This window comes from Leuciscus leuciscus (assembly GCF_965113295.1).
Source record: "Leuciscus leuciscus genome assembly, chromosome: 15".
Taxonomy (NCBI): Eukaryota; Metazoa; Chordata; class Actinopteri; order Cypriniformes; family Leuciscidae; genus Leuciscus; species Leuciscus leuciscus.
In genome coordinates, this window is record NC_138739.1 from 600,535 (window position 1) to 618,918 (window position 18,384).

At 36.4% G+C, this 18,384-nt stretch overlaps 1 protein-coding gene across 6 annotated transcripts in view; it reads left to right on the forward strand.

Annotated features, from left to right (window-relative positions):
- The window catches only part of LOC309475849 (uncharacterized protein), a 58,111-nt gene extending 40,710 nt beyond the window's left edge, over nt 1-17,401 (forward strand). Inside the window, exons 4-10 of one of the 6 annotated variants that reach the window (XR_014197858.1) lie at nt 1,132-5,709; nt 5,842-5,949; nt 6,067-6,137; nt 6,377-6,487; nt 11,910-12,721; nt 12,804-12,878; nt 16,789-17,401. Coding sequence is in view for 1 of the 6 variants with exons in the window: in XM_082138792.1 (XP_081994918.1) it covers nt 11,912-12,028; nt 12,577-12,721; nt 12,804-12,878; nt 16,789-16,901 (450 nt within the window). In the remaining 5 variants the exon portion in view is untranslated. Of the gene's footprint in view, nt 1-1,131; nt 5,950-6,066; nt 6,138-6,376; nt 6,488-11,909; nt 12,722-12,803; nt 12,879-16,788 lie in introns of all 6 variants that reach the window. The other 5 variants (XR_014197859.1, XR_014197860.1, XM_082138792.1 and 2 more) reach the window with 5 other exon arrangements.
- The last annotated feature ends 983 nt before the right edge of the window (nt 17,402-18,384 follow it).

Here is an 18,384-nt window from a genome sequence, read left to right on the forward strand (position 1 = left end):
AAGGGATAGTTCAGGATTTTAGACATGAATCTCTATAGCTTCCCCATAAGCAGTGTGGTGCATTGACCATGACTTACCCCCGACAGCGTCCTGTGAGCCGAGCTCCGGTCCAGTTTTGGTCAAGATGAAATTAGTCCGGTGAGATTGCTGGGGTCACGGCAATAAAGCTTTTTTCTTCTCAAATCAATATGTGTTCAAAAGAGTGATATATTTGCATCACTAAAACGTTGTCTATGGAGAGGTCAGACCTCGTAATGGCTTGGCACTATTTTCTCCCCTGTCATATCACTGCGCGCTGCCGCTACCTACAGCCAGCTGCGAGCTGCGCAGGCGCACACCACTTTTTCAGTTGTTCGGCAGTGTTTACAGCAGTGTTTACGTGCTCAGAACAGCTACACGAACGAGCTAACATAGCTACTCACCAAGAGCGATCAGTTTGTACAAGCTTTGTAGAAAATGGTGCGGACTTGTGACTATCCGGACTGTACAAACAAAGATGTGGCGCTTTCTCCTCACACATTTCAAAGATTTCCTGTGGCAGATGTTGCTCTGAGGCGACTTTGGCTCATTGCTCTGGGCTTCAATGTGAACACCAAACTGGCGAAGATAAAGAAGCTGTGTGTCGAAGTCAATGTTGTCATCGTCGCTGCTGTAGTCAGACATGTTATCGTTCTCTTTACGAGCTGTAAACAAAGTGACACGTGCGCGGCTCCCAGCTGGCTGTAGGTAGCGGCAGCGCGCAGTGATATGACGGGGAAGAAAATAGTGCCAAGCCATTACGAGGTCTGACCTCTCCATAGACAGCGGTTTTGTGCTGCAAATATATCACTCTTTTGAACACATTGATTTGAGAAGAAAAAAGCTTTATTGCCGTGACCCCAGCAAACTTGCCGGACTAATTTCATCTTGACCAAAACTGGACCGGAGCTCGGCTCACAGGACGCTGTCGGGGGTAAGTCATGGTCAATGCACCACACTGCTTATGGGGAAGCTATAGAGATTCATGTCTAAAATCCTGAACTATCCCTTTAAAATAGGTCCATTTATAGTCAATCAATAGTCTGTCTCTGAACTCTGCTTCAGTAGATCTCAACAAAACTAACGGCTTTTTTCTTTGTCTTTTGTTTGCAGATGCCTCATGGGAATTAAACGGCAGTTGTGAAGGGGTTTGTAGTTCCATGGCTTTCCTACCCGTTCTGTTTGGTTCTTGATGTATAATTTATCTTTTTTGGTATTCAGCTTTTTGCGGCCTCTTTGCTGCTCAAGACCACCTTGTGTTTTTGGGACAAATAAAGGGTGTTAGTACACGGCACAAGCATGTCAATGTATTCTTTATAATATAAATTGAGAAGTTCTGAGATTTACTATTTGTGTACCACTGTTTGCAACAGAAAAAATATCAGAGGTATAAGACTAGAAGATATTAGATCATGTGAGAAGATTCTTGAAATTCTAGATATGTATACCTCTTATACTTCTTAGAGAGAGAGAGAGAGAGTGTGTGTGTGTGTGTGTGTGTGTGTACGGTCTACAAAATGAGCTGGCCCTTGAATATTCAAATTTACTCTGTCCAAATTTGTGTAAAGTCGTGGCTATGAGTTAGTGCTAACTCGTTTATCAAGTGGTATTTTAGTGTAAAAGAGTTCATTAATTGTCTTTACATCTAAATCAGTACTTTCAACTTTCAAGCATTTCATGTTAAAACCTAACAGAAAAAATATCAGTGGCATAAGACCATAAGATATTAGATCATGTATATGAGAAGATTCTTGAAATTCTACATATGTACAGCGGGGAAAATAAGTATTGAACACGTCATCATTTTTCTCAGTAAATATATTTCCAAAGGTGCTATTGACATGAAATTTTCACCAGATGTTGGTAACAACCCAAGTAAGCCATACATACAAAGAAACAAACAAAAAGAATCCACGCATTTCCATGTGGAGAAAGATGGACTCCATTGGAGACCTGCCACGGCAAAGGCTCTCCTCACACATTGGGCTTCGCATTTAAACTTATAAACCCTGATAACCCAAAATGCAGTTCTCACAAGCTCATTATTAACCTGTCGAAGTCCTTTGTGTTATCGGAAGATCAAACCTCAGTCCTTAAAGGGGTCTCTCCTACATCCCCACCCCATCGAGCTGCAGAAAAAAAGAGTTGTTAGCAGACATGCAGGCATACCACCGCAGACTCAAGCTAGAGACATTCTTTGAGGGCAAGAAAAACCAAAGTACCGCTCACTCACCCCTCTGACTGGGAGCCCGCGTTATCTAGCTTGTCTAAAGAAATTGACAAAATCATTAGAGCTGACAATTTTGCCTTCAAAAAATTACACTGGGGTTTGAGTGTGACCCCCAATTTGCCCCCGGGCGAAAGAAAAGCCCTTGAAGAATAATATCACAAAACTGAGATAGTGGATCAAGCCAGCCGATAAAGGTAATGCTACGGTTATTTTAGACCAGGGAACGGCAACTGGCGGCCCGCGGGCCAAAACTGGCCCGCCAGCAATATTTTCTGGCCCGCCGGATTATTTTGGTAGTCCTAAATGCTGCACAAAACTCTTCCACTACTTGAGAAAAGCCGTAGTCGCGCGGCGATTTCACCGCCGCATACTGTGTGAAACACCCATAGGGAATCATGCGGCGCGGGATTACATTTTAAAGTATAACTGTGCGTTCACACCGGACGCGAATAGCGCGTCAAATTCGCGCCTGCCTCGTCTAGTGATACGCTTGACCACTTTGTGTCCATTCGCGCGTCAAAAGACGTTAGCGGTCAGAACTCTGGTGTACTTTGGACGGAGCGGGCGGTCTGACTGACAATAGCCCACTCGCACTCCCGACATCTTTTGACAGCGTATCCGCACTTAATTCTGACCACCTGTACACCTATCTCTGAGGAGCTGTTTGGTACTGAAACCATTGTCAGTCAACAACATTCTTTTTTTGCAAGGATGTTTGAAATAGTTCGGCAGAAAATAGCCTACTTCATTTTGTCAGTAGGGCAATATGACTTTCGTTTATGTTGCTTAGAAATTTGAGTGATAGGCTTTGTCCTATTTAATTTATGTTATTTATATTTCATTTTTTTTTTCTGTGGAATTTTTTTTCTCTGCTGACAGTACAATGTTAAAATAGCCTACTATTTATATTGACACGAACACAATTTTTTTATAGCATTTATAATTATTATAGGCTACTTAATCTCCTTCTTTCCGTTAGAGACATTTGAATGTGAGATTCTGGAAACGAGATCTAAATTTTGTGGACCCGTCAGGTCGGGAAATAAAGCGGGTGAACACCGAGTATATTTTAAGCGGTTGCTGAATAGAACCTTGTGGGAGCGGGACGGAAAAAAAAAACAGTCCCGCACAGACCTCCTTAAACCTTAGGTGTGTATGTGTGTGTCCCCGAATAAATAATAATAAAAGAAAAGGAATAAAGTTCAAAAGTCGGACTGTACGGAATGAGGCATGATTGCTATTCACACCTTTATTAAAATGGCTGTAATCTGTTACCACAATAGTACTTGATCTGTTTAAAATGATTTCCTTGATATATGCATAAGGTGTTAAATTAAAAATTAAAAATCAAAATTAAAATTTGTCTAATCCAGTAATTCATTTTTTCTATTTTTGATCTGAGCACAATCAGAAAATCAGAAAACCCGTCCTTATTCGTTTTTTTTTCATTTCAGTTCAGGAAATAAATAATGGAAAAACAAGTCGTTTTTCATCTTTTTATTGTTGGTTTTAATTTGAAAAAAAAAAAGATTGAATGAATGATCCACGGACAGTGACGGACACATCATATTCCACAATTATAGGCCTATATAAGAGTATTTAATTTGTATCCATAGGCCTACTCCGTGTAGCTGGCCCGCCATCTACTGGCTAAAAAAAATATTGGCCCGCAGCCAAAGTTACTTGCCGACCCCTGTTTTAGACAGAGCACAATACCTTGGGGAGGGACTGTGTACAAAAGGCTAAGCTTTAATGACGCTGGTGCCCTCTGCTGGACATTTAATTTGTTGCACTTTAGGATATTATTTCTGAATCACCTGACTATCATTCCTGTAATTTTATTGGGTTAGATCGGGAGAACTGAATGTCAATCAAAATGTGTTCATGCCCAGACATGTAATGTTGCTAAATCTCGCGGCAGTTTTGTAGTAATCTCCGTGCTGATCTGGTCCGATTTCTAGCGGATTTTTGCTCATACTGTGTGCGTACATCTTAAAAGTAAGTAGTTAAATACTCTTTCATGTATATATTGGTAGATTTAGTTGCTGCTACGTTATATTGCAATTCTAAAAGTTTGTTTATTCCTTTGAGGTAGTCAATGCACACATAAGCTCGATCGCACATTCATTTCAGCATAAAACATGCTGAATTAGACTTTGAATGTTACTTTTTGAATATTATGTGATGTAATATTATGTGATAGTTTATTTAAAGTTATGTGTATAAACCTGAGGTAAATGCACAGCTGCTGGACTTGTATAATATGTCCTTATCTTTATGCTATTGCATTACTTTTATTTTGTCCAGTACTGTTTCTGCCTCATTGTATACTATATTCATTATTGTTATTATTGTTCATTTATAGAACCACACCCATACTGATGTATGAAGCAAAAGACAACAGTAAAGAACTTTATTATGGACATGGACCAAGTGATTTATTGTTCTGAGCAATCTGTAGCGGTTGTCATCTAGTTTAAGATCCGCACCTCAACAACTTTCATACAGACTGAGACAACTTTCTGTCGCAGAACATTATCGTCCACTCGAAGAGCCCATTTACACCGACACTATTAAAGAAGTAGAGGAAATTTTAGAGGATATGTGCTAATATGAAAATTATCAGTGCAAGACAGAAAGAGTACCTCACGGGTGAAGGGCCACCCCGAGCCAGAAGATTTTACCTGTTGCCAAAAATACATAAAGAGCCAGAAAAGTGGAGCGTACACAGTAAAATCTCCAGTGTTGAAATCCTGGTGTTAAGGACATTTAGAGTAAAGAGTTCATTTTCTGGTGTTGAATTTCAAGGGATTAACACTGCTAGTGTAAACCGCACCCTCTGGCTGGTGAAAATATGTGGAGTTAAATTAATAACACAGAGAGAGTGTAATTAGTTACATCCGGGACATTTACGCGCTGGGCGCGACCAGACGAGCTGAAACTTTTTTCAAAGACGCCATTTTCTTTGACTCGCGATGCAAGGCATACGAGGAGGGAAAACGCATCAATTAAGTGTTTTATCGCATTTATACATGCATTTTATAACATCATATTGTTTTATAACAATATGTATATGCTGTGCATGGCTAAACTGCTCTCAGAGGGGCATTTTCCATGACGCGCGAATTTACAATATGTATTTTATAACATATTGATTTATAGCGATATATAAATGCTCTGCGCACTTAAACGAGCCGAAACTTTTTTCAAAGGCGACATATTCTTTGACTCAATACGGAGCTGACGATGAGGAGGGTTGCTTGTAACGTTAACAGGGAAAACACAGAAAGTAAGTGTTTTTACCTAATTTACAACATGTATTTCATGGCATTATATTGTTTTGTAATGATATTTATGTGATGTGCGCGCTTAAATCTTTCTCACAGACTAACGGCCCTCCATCTTCTTTGATCATGACGCAGTGCAGACACGGAGTTTGCTTTTAACAGTGAAAACACCGAGTAAGTGTTTTAACTTATTTACAATACTTGTTTTATAATGTTATATTGTTTTATGATAATATTTGTGACGTGCAAATATCATAAAGTAGCCTATGTATTTATCCTCAAACTATCTTTTACTCTCGTTGCCAGCACACCGAACGTATAACGTTAACTGAAAAACAGAAGAACAACTCCACAAACTGCGGACCGACAATGCACGTGAAATTGTCACTTTATTTCCTTATTTGGAGTACGTAAGTAAGTAATTCTTTCAGATTAAATATGTAGGCCTATGCATAATGTATTTATCAGATTTACTTTTGGTTGATGTTTGGATATGCTTTAAATGTTGATTTTGCTATTTGTGTTTGCTAGGAGCATTTCTATGATGCACCAAGTAGCTAAGAGTAGCAGGCTGGGTGTTTAAAGACTAGAACCTGGTGATGGTAAGATTTAACAGATAACATACATGTATGAGAGAATCATGGGCACAAACATAAAAAATAATCATTGCTTTGTTGCTATTTGGTAGATTTTCTGTGTTTCATAACACTCATTTTGAATTTGTCCAGTCAAATTATTTTACAAAAGTTAATCTTTGTTTTTGTTTTTTTTTTACTTAAAATGAGTTTTCAAACCTTTTCATGATTTGACAGGTATATGTTTTCTTGCGGTTTAATTTTAGACTCATCTGATCTGAAAAAAATCTGCCCATCACCTGCCCCCAACATCACAAAGCCACAACAACGGAGCAAAGATTCTTCCGGCAGCTGACTATTTAGTGAGATTTCTTAAGGTGCGTGTCTTAATTTATTCTTAAAGGGATAGTTCACTCTGAAATCAAATTTTGATATGTTTCAGCTTACCTCAAGGGCATCCAAGATGTAGGTGTCTTTGTGTCCGCAGTAGTTTCAATTTTGATATTTTTAGGTCAAACCGTTCTTGTCTGTCAGTCATATAATGCAGGTCTATGGTCACCACCTCAAAGAGCATGCACAGAGAAGTCCAACTTAAACAATTCCCCATCGTATTCCAGTCCTCGTGACCCACTGCTCTGCACATTTTGTATGTCTCCCTTATTTGACACACCTGAACCAGATCATCAGCTCATTAGGAGAGACTCCATGAACTGAACTGAGTGTGTCAGATAAGAGAGACATACAAAATGTGCAGAGCAGTGGGTCACGAGGACTGGAATTGGGAACCACTGGCCTAACACACGAAACGAGCGTTTTGTGTGAGAAAACTAACAGTATATATATCGTTTTTACCTCTTGTACACAACCACGTCCAAGTGATCTGAGGGCGCGCGCGCTTCCTGGTGTGTACGTCACTCATTGTTTACCACTCCCGGATGAGTTCGCGCGAGCATACGTAATTGTTTTCTTTTACGTCGGTTTAAACATCCCGGATAAGCGCAAATTAGTACCATTTCTATTAGCCGTCTAACCTACAATCTCTGTTCTGTGTAAATAATGAGTGATGTATACGCACGAGAGATCACTTCCGGTGCTTTCCGGCGCTTGCGCAGACTAAGCCAGGACGCGTGCACACGTCACACACCAGGAAGCGCCCGCGCCCTCAGATCACTTGGACGTGGTTGTGTACAAGAGGTAAAAACTATATAAATACTGTTCGTTTTCTCACAAAAACCGCTCGTTTCGTGTCTTAGGCCATCAGTGTGTACTTACGATGGGGAATTGTTTAATTTGGACTTCTCTGTGCATGCTCTTTGAGGTGGTGACCATCGACCTGCATTATATGACTGACAGACAAAAACGGTTTGACCTAAAAATATCAAAATTGAAACTACTGCAGAAACAAAGACACCTACCTGTACATGTTAGATGCCCTTGAGGTAAGCTAAAACATATACAAATTTTATTTCAGAGTGAACTATCCCTTTAAAGGGTTAGTTCACCCACAAATGGAAATTCTGCCATTAATTACTCACCCTCATGTCTTTCCAAACATGTACAGGGTTCGTACACATTTTTACCATTAAATTTCCATGACTTTTCCATGACTTTTCCATGACTTAAAGGTAAATATTCATGACATAATGTTCCATAAAATGTCTGTGTATACATGTAAAATAAGAATAAAAATCCATGTTCAAATTTACCACCCCATATCTTGAATAAAATAAATGAACAAGCAATGTTTTAATACAAAATAAATATTTATTCAAATATGCTGGCACAGTAACACAAATAATGTCAAACCCTGACAACTCCTTAGACATTTATTAACGTAAATCCATAGGATAATGAACTCCTTGCGGGCGGGTATGGAAGCTTGTTTCCGCCACTGAATAATAAATAAATAATAATAATTGCGACTTTATTTCTCAGAATTGCGAGATATAAAGTCAGAATTGCGTGAAATAAAGTCACAATTGCGTGTTATAAATTCAGAATTGCGTGATATAAAGTCAGAATTGCGTGAAATAAAGTCACAATTGCGTGTTATAAAGTCAGAATTGCGAGATATAAAGTCAGAATTGCGTGAAATAAAGTCACAATTGCGTGTTATAAAGTCAGAATTGCGAGATATAAAGTCACAATTGTGAGATATAAAGTCCAATTCTAAGGGAAAAAACCCTAACCCTTTTTTTTTTTTTTACCACAGAATAGTTTATATCTCACAATTGTGACTTTATAACACGCAATTGCGACTTTATATCGTGCAATTCTGACTTTATATCTCGCAATTGCGACTTTATTTCTCAGAATTGCAACTTTATTTCTCACAATTCTGACTTCATATCTCGCAATTCTGAGAAAAAAGTCAGAATTGTGAAATAAAAAGTCGCAATTATTATTATTTATTTATTATTCAGTGGCGGAAACAAGCTTCCATAGGCGGGTAACGTTAGTAGCTGATGAAAAATGTATGGAAGCTTGTTTCCGCCACAGAACAAAACATTTTAAAAGATAATTGCGACTTTTTATCTCGCAATTGCGAGTTTACATCTCGCAATTCTGACTTTCTTTTCTCAGAATTGCGAGATATAAAGTCAGAATTGCGTGAAATAAAGTTGCAATTGCGTGTTATAAAGTCAGAATTGCGTGTTATAAAGTCAGAATTGCGAGATATAGTCAGAATTTTTTCTGGCAATTGCGACTTTAGGCCTATATCACGCAATTCTGACTTTATAACACATAATTGCGAGTTTATATCTCGCAATTCTGACATCTTTTCTCAGAATTGTGAGATTTAAACTCACAATTGTGAGATATAAAGTCCAATTCTAAGGGGAACATTTATTTTATTTTATTTTCATAATAGTTTATATCTCACAATTCTGAATTTATAACACGCAATTGCGACTTTATATCATGCAATTCTGACTTTATATCTCCCAATTGCGTGTTATAAAGTCAGAATTGCGAGATATAAAGTCAGAATTGCGTGATATAAAGTCGCAATTGCGAGAAAAAAAGTCAGAATTCTGACTTTATAAGACGCAATTCTGACTTCATAACACGCAATTGCGACTTTATTTCATGCAAATCTGACTTTATATCTCGCAATTCTGACTTTATAACACGCAATTCTGAGAAATAAAGTCAGAATTGCAAGATGTAAACTCGCAATTGTGAGATAAAAAGTCGCAATTATCTTTTAAAATGTTTTATTCTGTGGCGGAAACAAGCTTCCATAAAAATGTGCTTGAAGAGCTCTTTTCCAAAACGCGATAAACGCCATTAAAAAAAACGAGATTGTCCCTATTCACTGCTCCATCAACGTTTCATGCCAAATCGCTATATTTCCTTGTTTAAAATGTAGGCCACTGCAAGATGCAGTTTCTTTCCAAACCGAGAAGCGCCGACCCTATTTTTAGCCTAAACGGATAAATCCTCTCGACTAATCAGAATTCGGTGAACGTTCTATCTTAACAGATCATTATAAGTCCTCAAAATGAGTCAAACTAATCATATATTCTCTCTCTCTCTCAATTTTAATTGTTTATTAATAAACAAGTGTTTTCTGTGTCGACTGCAAAGACGAAGTTGACTGACTCGCGATCTTCTTATAGTGAACACGCCGGAGAGAAATGCACATTTCATACGGATTAGGCTACATCGTTTTATTTTGTTTTGAATGGTTCTGTTTAAAAGTAGAGATTTCTGTAGATAATAGATATAGGCCTATTTCAGTTTTGTTTAGGTCTGTGAGGCGAGTAGGCTACCTTTTACGCTGAGTTTCGGTTCATGGATGATAGCTTAAGCTCCAGTTCACTCCGGCGCCACTGTGTCGTGATTATCTATTTTCTGCTATTTACTTTTTATTTATTAAGCAATTGGTTAATGAAACATATTTTAAAATCAAGATACAATTAATACAAAACGAATTTTTTTGAAAAAGGCTTTGTGCTTTCTGTTTGAGGTCTCTGTGTAAGTTTTAAAGTCTTTTAGTGCCGCATTCAGAGCACTCATTACCGTAATGGAGAACGGTCATGTAACATTGTTTTTTCCTCATAAATGCCAACACGGAAAATAAAAGACAAATTTTTTTTTTTTTAAGAAAAAATCATCCATATTAATTTGTATATATTTTAAATGTTTAACAAAGAGGCAAAAAGTCATCACAATCAAGGGAGAAACATGAAGAAACTTAGCCTATATATGTGCCGTTCGCATAAGGGTCTTTCCCTGACATTAATGCTTGGATAAGACACGTCTCCTTCCATTAATAATAATAATATGTAGGGCGGTGGCTGAGATATAAACCTACTAACGTCCTGCGTTGCCATGATTTTTGGAATGACTGATCGCGAGAGGAAAAAAATACGTTTTAGTTGCTTAACATCGGTTAATGGAAACGCCGTCATTTTGCAATAGTTATTTATCGATATTTAGAAGAAAAAAAAGTTTTGCTCAAATCTGTAATGGAAAGGCGCATACAGACGGTAGCTAGCCTATAGCTAATATGAAAACGCAAAGCAGCTTATTTTCATTTGAAGCACTGAGCTGAGGACAGCGACACAAGAGCCACACAGGTATGGCTACTTAGTCGCTGTCCTCAGTGCCGCAGAAAAGCGCTGAAACGGACATGAAGGGGAACCCATTTCTTTTGGCCCATCTAGTTTTCTGGAGGCCTACAATCAAAATCTGCCGCAAGTGAGTCACGTGATTCGACTGATCACCCTAACGAAAAAAGTATTGCAATTTGTTTCACCAATATTATTAATTAAACAAATTCAAGTACACAGATATTTTGAAAAACAAATTTCCATGACTTTTCCAAAACTTTCTGAGTTTATTCATTTTCCAAAACTTTTCCAGGCCTGGAAATTGCCATTTTAAAATTCCATGACTTTTCCAGGTTTTTCATGACCGTACGAACCCTGCATGTAAGACTTTCTTTCATATTCACAACACAAATGAAGATATTTTTAATGAAATCTGAGAGGTTCCTGTCCCTCCATTGACAGTCCACGCAACTACCTTTCAAGCCCCAGAAAGGTAGAAAGGAGTTCTATTCTCTACGATTAGAATCCTGCCGCGTCCATAGCAACGCTCTGTTTTTCATGGCAACGGTGTTATGCTTAGCAGCGGTCTGTTATCAAGAAAGGAATTCAACCAAGCCATGTAATAAATTGATTTAATTTCCAGTACAATTGACCATATCTACACACAACACAACTTAAGCACTACAAATTTTACCAAGATTGAAAAAGCAAAAATACGTGTAGCACAGATGAACACTATTGACTATCACACCATGATCTGACTGCTCTCAATTCACAACAACATGCATCCATCCAATCTACATCAGGCATTTTGACTAAAACTTGAAAGCATCCAATCCTCATCATCATCATCATCACAACTATTCCAGAATTCAGCAATAATTAAACAAGATACTGACTACTCAACGATCATCTCCACCAATGCTTGCTGTACGAACGCAAACCATAACTAGCTAATTAAGTTGGTGGTTAAGGAAGGTGGGAAGGCTAGCATTAATTGCAAGAGAAGAGTTAAAACAGACGATCCCTTGTAAAAAAATAACCGTGAACGTATTTACAGTATAAGCCTTGCCAGTGACATAGGATTTAAATTTTTTTTATAATCGTTCAATAATCGTAATCGAGGTAACTTGTTTGATTAATTGCGATTATGATTTTAGCCAAAATCGTCCAGCCCTATTTCTTTTGCAAATTCCTTCGTACCCTCAATGTGAAGTATCTTGTTGATTTTGCATTTTAGAAATGGGAAACATGGAAGAGTCTCTTCGTGTTATTCAACAGTCTATTGAGGAGCTTAAAAACATGGTAAAAGCACCTGGACAATACCCAGTACCATCAGATAATGCAGCCAACACAAGTGTAAGTTTCTCAGACACCAAATCACTTAAATTCTTTCTTTTGATATGTAGTTTTCTTTGACCAAAAAAAACTTCCTTGTTTTTGATTATTCTAACCGTTCTAATACTTTTCCAGTTTTTTAAGAATAAGCCTAACCCCAGTGAGTGTTTTTAACAATATACAGACACACACTAGTGCTGGGGATCGATACAGATGTCCAGATTCAATTTGATTCCGATTCGCAAGATTTCAATTCTCGATTCGATTTAATAATTTTCAGAAAAAAATCGTGATTCTCAATTTATCCAGAATTGTGCATCTTTATTGTATTATAAAAAAATAAGGTTATGACACCAAACACCATTTGATTTTTATGAGCCTGAATATTCGAATGCAATATTTTTGAAAAATGCCCATCCCTACTTGTAATTGGCATCTTTGTTCTTATTTTTAATAACAAAGATAAAATAATACGATTTTGGCCATATTGCCCACCCCTACTTTGGCCTAAATGGTCTGTCTTTCCTTTTTCTTTTGTTATCTTGTCATTTTTGTTGTTGTATCCTTAGGTTGAAATCTATCCTGGATCAGAAGTGTTTGTTTCCAGAAGTGCATGGAGGGCAGCATCATATGCTAATACGTCCACTGCTATGGTCCGGTGTCTCCTCTGTAGTGTTTTTGACATGGAGACTCTTCTTCGAAGTAACCTTAGAGGTACATTTACAAGTACTAATAGTAATATACCATTATACTTTAAATGTTTCTTCCTACAAGTATCACTGTTTCCGGTATTTAGGTGGAAAATCCAAGACCGCATGTGGTGAAGAGGCAAGAGATGGCCTGGATTCAGGGAAGGTCAAAGCAATTATGAGTAAGTTTATTAATTGGTCTGTTTAAACGTATGACTGAACTATAGACTGCAAATATAGAAACCTCCTGTATTTGAGCCTGTCATAAACAGCCCTGAAAGAGACATTTTGATGGGAAAAATTTGTGAAAAATTACATGGGTTTTGCTTTCTCTCGCAAATATTTTGTGCTCCCCCGTGAAAAACGGGGGGAAAAATGTAATCGGTTATATTTATATTTAGTTATTTTATATTTTAATATACTTTCAAATATAATTTATTCCTGTGATCAAAGCTGAATTTTCAGCATCATTACTCCAGTCTTCAGTGTCAAAGAAGTAATGTTCTACACAAATATTAATGTTCTATTTTTTTTAAATAAAAAACTATATAGTTTTACCCAAACTGAATAATTAAGACAAGTTTAAATGGGTACATTTTCTATAAAAATTTTTGAGTTTTCATTTTCTGACATCAAACACTTTTCTGTTAAAACACACTAGACATGCAAATTATGTGAATTTTAGGCACTTTTTGTGTGAAATCATATTTATTTTGTCCATCAAAAGTGTGCTTTCACTTTAATTGAGCGTGAGCTGCGCAGCAAAAATAGACTCGGCGCCGAAACCCGCTTCACTGCTGCTCACGCGACGCTCCTGCTCACAGTGTGAATGCACTCATTGATAGTGGACATGGACGCCGAAAAAATACGCACTACTCACGCTTGCGGTGTGAAACGGCTGTAATTCACAAGGTTTCCTACATGTGCGTTCCGTGTGCACGTGTGATGCTGATGTTGCGCGATGTTAATCATGCGGCGCCACATTGCATTTGACCGGCATAAAATCGGCATATGTCAGACAGACCGGCCGGTCGGCGGTCATGGCTGATCACGTAAAAATCGTCCAATTCCGGTCACCAGCCAATCAATCGGGGCATCTCTAAAAGATTATCATTAAAAGTATATTGTTCAGATAGGCTAGATTAGATAGACGATTTTTACGTGATCAGCCATGACCGCCGACGAGTTATATAAAACAAGTTATTATTTTTTTTTTTTTTAAATAACCCCCCAACCACCGCCGGTAGTTGGTCCATTACCGCGGTGGTAAAAAAAACTGCCACCGTCACAGCCCTAAATATACTAAATATAATAAGATAACCTTGTTTGAAATTCTATATTGACTGGGTTAAATAGAATTGAATTACTAAAAAGAGACTAAAATACAATTTTCATTGACTAAAACTAGACTAAAATGTCATCAGTTTTCGTCGACTAAAACTTGACTAGATTAAAAAGAGTATGAACGTGACTAAAACTAATAAAAACTAAAACGACAGCTTGACACAAAGACTAGACTAAAACTAAAATTAAAACAGGCCGCCAAAAACAACACTAGTCAACTGCCTGTTGCTTGTTTGTCTTTGTTTTCTTTGGAACAGGTGCTTGGAAATGTTCATTGTCACATCTGTAAAAAAAAAAAAAAAAAAAAAACCTTGAGGCGCATGCTGATAACACAATCAAATAAACTAGGTATTATTATCATTATCAATCACTAATGGCCATGGATTAAAAAAGACAACAGTTTTTGTAATTTCATACAAGAACATGTACTTTTGTATTATGACGATGCAAACAATTGCATTTCATCAGTAAAATATTAAGTCTGTTTACTTACTCAGTATGATTCTCGATCACACTGAGAACTGAACGACACCTGTGTGCCCCTCTGCGAGGTGCTGGAGAAGGAGAGCTTGATGCAGCCACATTCCTAAAAAAAACCCCAAAAACATGCATTGTCCAAAATAAACTGATTAATGGTTATGGACGCATAATGTATGTATATATCTGTTGATGGGCCATAGGACAGAGAAATAACTATTGATGGGCCGTAGACCGTGTCACCGCGAGTATCTGTTGATGGGCCATAGGCTATAGACCGCACGCATTTAGAGCATTTCAAACATGTACACCTGTATTCACAAACATCTGTGCATAAGGCAGTATTTTAGCATGATAAGCAAGGGTCATAGGCTAACCAAAATCTAACATTTATACATAAAAATATACTGTCTAGTATTTAGACAGTATCACATTTTAACTGAAGCTAAAATATATTTGTACTAAATCACATAGGTTATATTTACATAGATATCCGCAAAGCTAAATTAGGCATAAGGCAGTATTTTAACATGATAATCAGTGTCAGAAGCTAAACAAAACTGAGCTAAATATATTGTGTATATTAATATGTTTAGTAACTTATCACATTACAAATGTTTACACCTGAGCATAGCCTACAAGACAGTAAGGGACATTGTTAGGCAATATTTCCCATAAGATGTCAAAAGCTAGCCAAAACTAGGCACAATATAGTCTGAAATTTATATGAGAACTATATTATCAGAAGAAGAATTATATAACACCAAACAACTTACTCCGTATCCTTGGCAGGATCAACTCTCTTCAAAATACAACCGTTCATCATCTGAGTTTCAATCTTCCTCTGAGGAAAAGGTGAATTCTTCCTCGCTGTCCAGAATCATCTGAAGGGCCTCTTTACCGGAGTAGCATGCCATCCTCAAAACGTGATGAACTATCAGTGAATCTGATGAAGGAACTTTGTGTTTTTGTATCATTGATCGGGGGCGTGTGTGATGCATATAGATCACCTAAACTATTTACCATGTGAATAGCACCTGGGGTATGGCGGCCTCAGCTCATTAGAGATGAAGGGAGAACGAAAAAACTACATCTCCATGGTTTCAAACGGATTACATAAAATGAGAGTATTTGTTTTTGATATGAATTACTTAATTTAAAAGTAGACATTCCAAGCTTAATAAAGACATCTCTCATGAAAGTGTGGCTAATATTCGCTGAGTTACAGTTTATTTTCAGACACGTTTTAGAATGGACTTCACTGACAGAGAGATGGCAGAACTTGCATCATGTTTAAACCATTTCTGATGACCAACAAAACACATATCTCCGACTGGTGAAAAACCTTGTAACTCCATTTGAGCTTGATTTGGTCAAATACTAATAATATAATAATAAACGGAGCAGATCCAATAGGGTCCTCTCACCATCGGTGCTCGGGCCCTAATGACAAATCCAAGTGCCTGACCGCACATAAAGCCACGATACTAACTTAATGTTTAAAATTAGGGGGGGAAATAATTTTATCCAGATATCAATAGCTGTATTAGTATCAGTGATGCTGGCCTTCATTCATAAAAAGATGCCATTAAACATTTAAAAAAAACTTTCTTCATTTTGTCTCTACATTCATTTGTTGATTAATTGTGAAATATTATTACATTATAAAATATATAAACTATAAAATTGTAAGTGTTTTTAATTGCGATTAATCACAGAAAAAATGTGTGATTAATCGAGTTAATTTTTTATATCAATTGACAGCATATGTCCGTGGTTGGTCATGTATGGCATTAAAAATGTAAAAAAATGGCATTAAAAAGCATTAGATTTAATTTGAAGATACCTGCTGAAACCCTGTTCTGTCATTAATTACTCACTTTCAAGCCCCAGAAAGGTAGTAAAGACATCAGTGCTTTGTGAAAAAAACATAATTTGCCACTTTATTTACATATAAATAATCTCCAACGCACGTTCACGCAACGTCTGCCCTTGCTGCTCTAGTGGAGATTAATATTTTGTAAAAGTGGTAATAATTTTTTTTCACAAACAAAACACTCGACTTGTCTTTACTACCTTTCTGGTGCTTGAAAGTGGTAGTTGCGTAGAATGTCAATGGAGGGAGAGATAGCTCTCAGATTTGTGTTTGTGTGAACGGAATGTCTTACGGATTTGGAATGACATGAGGATGACTAAATAATGACAGAATTTGCATTTGTAGGTAAACTAACCCTTTAACCATAACCACTGACTTCTTGTATTGTTTTGCAGATGCTGTCATAAAACGTCACGAAAAGGCAACTGTTGGACAGTTGGGCCAGGCCATTAATTCCAAGTTGGCAGAACTGAGGTTCCAAAACAAGAAAAAAGAAACAGTTTTATAATGACTTTTTTTTTTTTATATAAATTTTTTGAGTAAAATAAAGCTTGTGGTAAACAACTTGACGATACTTTAACGTTTTGTTCTACAACGTACACTGCACATATTCACACCCAAACATCTAGATACTTATTAAAAACTTAATAAGTTAACATAACTTCAACTAAATTCATGTTTTCAGTATAGTTGTGTGCAATTTAGGTTGTAGAACAAAACGTCAAAGTATCGTCAAGTTGTTTACCACAGGCTTTATTTTGCTTGATTCATGTTTGAATCAATTCATGATTGATGTTTTAAGTGCAGTTAATATTATATGTACTTTACCCTGTTTGTCAGCATCAATAAAAACATATTTTTTGTGTAGTAGTGTGTTCCTGAATGCAATGAAAATATTTACATATATGGAGACTATTTGCATCAAGTGGGAGTAAATGTGAATATATTATATGAAAACATGTTTAGGTTTATTTACATATATGTGAAGTATACTAAAAGGAGCACTGAATATTTGAGTATGTTTCAGAATAGATTTACATACAGTCTACAGAAATCTAATATGTTAACAAATATTAGAAGTTAATATATGCACATATATTGCAAATTAATATATTTACATAGATGAGCATCTAAATGTATTTACATATAAAGGAAATTAATATATGTAAATATTTCCAATAAAATATATTTACATATAAAGAAATCTAATATGTTAACAAATATTAGAAATTAATATATGCACATATATTGCAAATTAATATATTTACATATAACGGAAATTAATATATGTAAATATTTCCAATTAAAATATATTTACATATAAAGAAATCTAATATGTTAACACATATTAGAAATTAATATATGCACATATTTTGCAAATTAATATATTTACATAGATTGATATCTAAATGTATTTACATATAAAATAAAGAAATATATGTAAATATTTCCAATAAAAATATATTTACACATGTTTAATATATGTGAAAAATATTAAAAAGGGGCCAAAATCAAATATTTAAATATATTTTTAATATATATTTCAAAATATATTTACATATAAATATAACATATATTTTAATCTATTTAGATTTAAGACATTTAAATATATGAAAATCTATTTATTATTAATATATTTCAATATATGTGACTTCTGTATGGGACACAATCACAGTTCCCGATAGATTATGGTTATCATTTATTGCAAGGAGTTTCTGGAGAAATGCTCCGTGTCTCATCTGATCTGTTCTCATCTGATTCTCTGTGTTCATGCTGACAGCGGCGCCTGCGCGACCAGTGGGCGGGGCTTATGAATGCGCCGCTACTGTTGGCTCTCAGGGGTGTCAGTCACTGCAGCACAATCAGTGATTGGATGAATCGCGTGCTATTGCCCAGTGGTGTAATCGAGTGCATCAAGTAAAGGAAAAAAAAAAGGACTAATTGAAAAAATTAAATTTGTCCAGAACAGAGCGACAAGACTCAACTTAAAC